Consider the following 6,633-nt stretch of genomic DNA (forward strand, 5'->3'; position numbering starts at 1 on the left):
CTTATAGGCAAATAGTTGGGGCACTTCAGTATTGTACTCTTACTCGCCCTGAAATTGCATATTCAGTCAATCAACTCTGCCAACATCTTCATTCCCCTACTCATATCCATTGGAAGTCTGCTAAGCGAGTCTTGCGTTACCTCAAAGGCACTGTTGAACATGGTTTGTACTTCAGCAAGGGTCCTCTAACTCTAAATGCATACTGTGATTCGGATTGGGCTGGTGACCCATCTGATCGAAGGTCTACTACCGGCTATGGTATTTTCTTTGGCCCTTGCTTAATATCGTGGTGTGCTAAGAAGCAGAGTGTTGTAGCTCGATCTAGTACGGAAACTGAATATCGAGCTCTTGCGATGGTGGTTGCTGAACTTTATTGGATTCGCATGTTACTAAAAGACTTGAACATTCCACTTACTTCACCTCCAACCATTTGGTGTGATAATCAAAGTGCCATTGCACTCGCTGCCAATCCCGTTTATCATGCTCGTACAAAACATATTGAGGAGGATTTTCATTTCATTAGAGAAAAGGTGGTAAATGGTGATGTTTGCATTCAGTACATCTCTTCAGTGGATCAAGTGGGTGACATTTTCACAAAAGGATTAACATCCTCCCGATTTCAACTGTTAAAGGACAAGCTCATGGTTTGTGACCTCCCCATTGGCTTGCGGGGAGGGGGGGTGTTAGACAGTAACCTTCCATTCCTGTTCCCAATTCTCATAAAAGTACCAGCAATGTTGATTGATATTAGCAATGATGAAGGCTCCAAATCTGCCATATGTCCAGCATGGCAATAGGATTATCTGTAGGAATTATTTACTGTAATTTTGCTACATTAGAGGATGTGAATGTTTCAAATCTATAAATATTGCTCCTATAAATATGTAGTAAACATATGGCTTTGGTATGATTTACCAAGCCCTTCTTATCATTTCTTTCAGTGGGGAGGAAGGTATTTATACAAGCTCAAATGGTTCAAATTCATTTCATTAACATGAATTTACGCGTTGAGAAAGTGGGGGATCCAACGGTACAGCTGTACCAAGCCAAACACACACTTTATTCTTTCTACTTTACCATGAAGAAAACTAATTTGGGTGACGAAAGAGAAAAATGTCTGAAAGATGTAAATCGTCCAACTTTTTCGGAGATTGCATCGTGATCTATATAGAAAAATATCATAATTTAAAATTTTGAACACCAGTTTAATTAGGAAACATAACATGTCTTCAAGGGCTTTCTAACTACTTATAGAAAGATCAATAAAATTGACTATAGTTGCAATAGTGTTTGGAGTTCTACTGTAAGTAAACCAGTGAAGCCATACCCATTTCACTGTAGATATCAGTCATACTCATTTCTTCCATTTTCTTCTCACTTCTCCATATCCCCACATAAATCCTGACAATTTCTTCTCTCACTTCTTCTTCAATTCTTCTCTCCTTTTTTTTTGTGATTAATCTTCGTGCAAAATTCTCATGAATAGAGAGGTAAATCTTTGACATGCCGTTTTTCTCTATTTTGTTTATTCAAGATTGTATGTGCAAAATTTTTGATTTCGAGTGAATACTTTCTGTGATTAATCTCTTCGTGCAAAATTCTAGTAAATCTTGGCATGGATTATGATTTTGTTTATTCAAGATTCTAGAGAGATATATTATCGATTTTATCTGATAATTATAATTTTGTTTATTCGATTGACAATTTTGGGTTTTTGTGTGAATAGAGACGTATGTTCGGTTGAATGAAAATTAAAATGCTTATTAACTTGTTAATTCATTTATTTCTCTTATGTATCTCATACATCAGCAATCTTGGCATAAATCGCGAAGTATGGAAATAAGTTACTTTTGGATATTATTTAGATCGTTATTTTGAGTTAATTAAATTTTTAGCCTGTTTAGTAAAGTTTTCTCGTGTATTAATTCAAATTTGGAATTTCTCTGCACAAAGTAGGGGAAGAGAATGAAATACATTTTGCCAATATTATTTAACCCAGTCCAAAGTCTACATTATTTTGTGCCGTGGTTAATGTAGATTAATTTTATCATTATAAATTTTAATTTTTTTCGTTCTCTTTTATTATATATGATTATCTAGTGATTTGTGTTGGCTGTTGGCTGTCTGACAATTCCATCTTTTTATTACCCGATTTCACGACTTAAGACTCTCTTGGTACTGCTCTTGCACCCCATCCCCATCGATATTCTGGAATTCCTTCCACGGATAATTTTTATGGATTCTGTTTAATTTATTACATTCTTCTTTATTTTCACAGTTTGTATGTTACATGTTTCCAACATCTTAATTGTAACAAAATTCAGTTATGGATTGCTAGGTAATTTAATTATGGGAAGACAATGTTGGGTACCTATATCTACGCAGCTTGATATTTTTCAAACCATATTTGATGGAGGAAATGAAAGTCTAATCAATATAGAATTGTACAAATAGCTTCCTACCTATCCTCACATAGTCATATTTCTGAAAAAAAAAATTAGTGAATGGTTTAAGAATAGACCTACTCAGTTAGAAAGAGAAAGAAAACAAAGAAAAAGAAAACGAAAGCAGTCCAATAACAACTATGAAGTGCAACCTCATCGACGTGTGAGAAACTTTAGTTTAACAGGTTTGTATTTAACGATAGATTATAATACCCTTCAGCTTTATAAATATTTTTCTTGCAAAATTTATTTTGAAAATGTTTTCTTATTCTTTCTTTCTTTTAGGTGATGATAATGATCAGCTTGAATCTCAAATTGATTTACAGAAGGGTCAAACTATTGATGTAGCTATTGATGAAAATTGTGTTAGTGAAAAGCTAAATAAAAATTCTGAAGATATTCATGTTGAATGTCAGTCGGATGTTGATGTTAGTGTTGAGTGTGCAGGACAAATTGATAGGGAAAATATCCCTGTTGAATTTTTTGTCTTGCCATGTCCTAGAACTTGTAAACATTGTGGTGCAAAAAAATTCTGCATAGAAAGCAAGGACTTTTGTTGTTATGATGGAAAGGTCAAATTGTAGTTACATAATATGCCTCTTGAACTATTTTATTTATTTACATCTACATCTGAAGAGGTTATTGCTTTTCAGAAAGTTGTTCACAGTTATAACAATCATTTTGCATTCACTTCATTTGATGTTAAGTATGACAGAGAACTGTGTAAAAATAATAAAGGTATATATATTTTCAGAATTCAGGAACAAATATACCATTTTATAAACTCTCTTGTACTGTTAGATTGTCATCCAATATATTTACAACTATACTTCTATGATAGTGACAATGAAATTGGTAATAAACTTAATACTTCAGACAGGTTTTGTGAATTGACTTTGAGAAAGTTGATGGACATTTTAAACAAAAATCTGTATTCAAACTTTTTCAGATTGTTTAGTGAAGTTACTGATCTAGAATCCTGTCGAATTTTACTGAGGTGTGATCTAGGTCTTGATCAGAGAACATATAATTTGCCAACATCACAATAGGTGGCTGTAGTTTGGGTTGATGATGGCCCATCTGAAAATGCTCGGGGTCGAGATTTATTAATTTATGGACATTCGGGTAGTGTGTATAAAATTCAATATTATTATGGTTGTTATGATCCATTTCAATATTCATTACTTTTTTCTTATGGAGAACCTGGATGACATAAAGGTATTGAGAAGGTAAATGTGAATGTATCCCGACCTCGAGTTTGTCAAAATTTAATAGAAATTAATAATTTCCACTCAGCTGAGGAGCTCTTGGAAATAGAAAATGATGGTAAAATTTATTACTCATAATAATTCACGTTTTATTGACTAAATGTATTTATCTTATTATTGATAATAGATGATGAATAAGTTTCGTTGATATATGTGTTTATTTTTTGCAGTTTTGAAAACAAGGAGGAAACTGATGACAATATCTTGTCGAAAATATTATTGCTACAAGCTCCAAATCAGGTCTGGAAACAATTCTCTTCTTTTACATACAGACAGACTTTTACAGCAATATGTAGTGGATATGTATGTTAAAATTGAAATATCAAGATTGGACTATTTTCGCAATAACCAAAAAGTTATAAGAGTAGAAGTATATTAGGAAATTGTAGATAGCATTCAAAATGGTGAGAATAGAGGTTACAAAATTGGTAGATCATTGGTGTTGCCTGCTGGTTTTATTGGGGGTCCTAGAAATATGAGAAAAAGATATATGGATGCGATGCCTTTAATTCAAAGGTATGGGAAACCTGATGTGTTTTTGACGATGACATGTAATCCAAATTGGCCTGAAATTAAAACGTGAATTGAGACACAATGATGAAATACAAAATAGGCAAGATTTGTTGGTGTGAATATTTCGGGCGAGGTTTGAAGAACTAAAGACAGATTTGGTTAAGAGAAAGTTGTTGGCTCCTATAGTTGCATATGTTTATGTCATTGAATTCCAAAAGAGAGGATTGCCTCATGCTCATTTTCTTCTAATATTTAAACCAAATTTTAAGATTAGAAATTCTTTACAAGTTGATGAAATGGTTTCGTGTGAAATACCAGACAAAAATAAACACCCTTATTTACATTCATCTGTTGTAAAACATATGATGCACGGTTCTTGTGGAGAATTGAATCCAAAGAATGTTTGCATGTAGAAAAATGATATATGTAAAAATAAATACCTAAGAGAATTTGTCCAATACACTTCATTAGGTAATGATTCCTACTCGCATTATAAACATCGTAATGATGGTGTAATTGTTAAAGTAAGAGGCTGTATGTTGGACAATAGACGGGTTGTGCCATACAATCCTTATATTCTAGCTAAATACAATTGCCATATTAACGTAGAGGTATGCTATTCTGTTAAAGCTGTTAAATATCTATACAAGTATGTATACAAGGGGCACGACCGTATCCATTTTACTGTGAATAAAGAAACAAATTAATACTTTATTGATGAAATTACAAACTACCAAACGGCTAGATGGATTTCCCCACCTGAAGCTATATGGAGGATATTTAGTTTTGATTTATTTAATATGTCTCCTGCAGTGATTTATCTACAGTTGCATACTGAAGATACTCAAATGGTTACATATAAAGAAAGTGATGATTTATCAAAAATTATAAATAGAGAGTTTATTCATCGAACAAAGTTAACTGAATTCTTTAAGATGAATATTTCAGATTAAAAGGTAAGAAATCTCCTGTACAAAAAATTCCCCACATATTTTATCTAGAATGCATCTATGCGAATTTGGACTCCTAGAAAAAAGAAAAATGTTATAGGTAGAATAGTCACTGCTAATCTATCCGAGGGTGAACGATATTTTTTGAGAGTTTTATTAAATCATATTAAAGGGTCAAAATCTTTTGAAGATTTAAGAACTGTCAATGATGTCATTTTATCTACTTATTGTGAGGTAGCGGTTTTATATGGTCTTCTTAGTGGAAATAACTATTCTGAGAGTTGTTTAACTGAAGCAGTTGTTTACCAAATGCCCATATTATTGCGTCGATTATTTGATAATGTGTTGACTCTGTGTTGTCCTACAAATCCAAGAAATTTATGGGATAAATTTAAGGATTTTATGATGGAAAATTATTTACATAATGGTATATCACAACAGAGTGCTGAGATGAGAGCTTTGCATTGTATAAATTCTTTCTTGAAAGGTGTTGGTAAAAATGTGACTGATTTTGGCTTGGTAGATTTCGATTTGAATGTGACTGATGATGATAGCTTTCCATGATTGCTGAAGAAACGACAAATATTAATGTTGAGTCAGACATAAATTATGCTAAAAGTCTAAATAAAGAGTAACCGAATGCGTATGATATAATTTTGGATTGTGTTTTGAACGATAATAATGAAATGTTTTTTATTGATGGCCTATGTGACACTAGAAAAACATACTTATACAAGGCGTTACTTGCTGCTGTAAGATCACGAAATCTTATTGCATTAACAACAGCATCATCTGGTGTAGTTGCGTCTTTATTACCGACTGGTTGGACAGGACATTCACGATTCAAAATTCCACTTCAAATAAGTTCTTATGTGCTGTTCGATGAGTAAACAATCTGCACTTGGTAAACTTTTGTCAATTTCTAAACTAATTATATGGGATGAGGTGCCAATGGTTCATAAATATGCTTTTGAAATTTAGGATAAAATGTTAAAAGATATTACTGAATGTCCAATATTGTTAGGTGGAAAAGTCATTGTGTGTGGATGAGATTTTCGTCAAGTTTTACCAGTAGTACAGAGAGGAATGAAAGAGGATACAATGAAGGCAAGTTTAGTTTTTTTACATTTGCGCCTTCTACCACACAACTACCATTGATTCAAAATATGAGAGCTAAATTAAATCCTTCGTTTTCTGAATATTTGCTGAAAATTGGGAATGGAATTGAGAAAGAACATTCATGCCAGATGATTTTGCTTCCTCAAGATATCACCATCAAGTTTGAAGATGAGTTTAGATCACTCAAGGAATTAATTAACATTGTATTTCCCAATTTCCAAACATATGGAGACAATCTAAATATTATGATGAATAGAGTTATTTTAACCCCAAAAAATGAATATGTTAATTTAGTAAACAACATATTGCTAAAAGAAATTCCAGGAGAGAAGTTTACTT

The 6,633-nt window shown here is 32.6% G+C and overlaps 1 protein-coding gene across 1 annotated transcript; it reads left to right on the top strand.

The window, feature by feature from the left end:
* The first annotated feature begins 5,235 nt into the window (after positions 1-5,235).
* LOC111389951 lies at positions 5,236-5,739 on the top strand. The gene has a single exon (XM_023014939.1). The coding sequence runs from the start codon at positions 5,236-5,238 to the stop codon at positions 5,737-5,739; it is 504 nt and encodes a 167-aa protein (XP_022870707.1).
* Positions 5,740-6,633: the final 894 nt, after the last annotated feature.

Source organism: Olea europaea, unplaced genomic scaffold, assembly GCF_002742605.1.
Source record: "Olea europaea var. sylvestris unplaced genomic scaffold, O_europaea_v1 scaffold635, whole genome shotgun sequence".
NCBI lineage: Eukaryota > Viridiplantae > Streptophyta > Magnoliopsida > Lamiales > Oleaceae > Olea > Olea europaea.

Coding starts and splice junctions, on each gene's coding strand:
- LOC111389951 (XM_023014939.1), top strand. CDS start 5,236: ATGCGAATTTGGACTCCTAGAAAAAAGAAAAATGTTATAGGTAGAATA.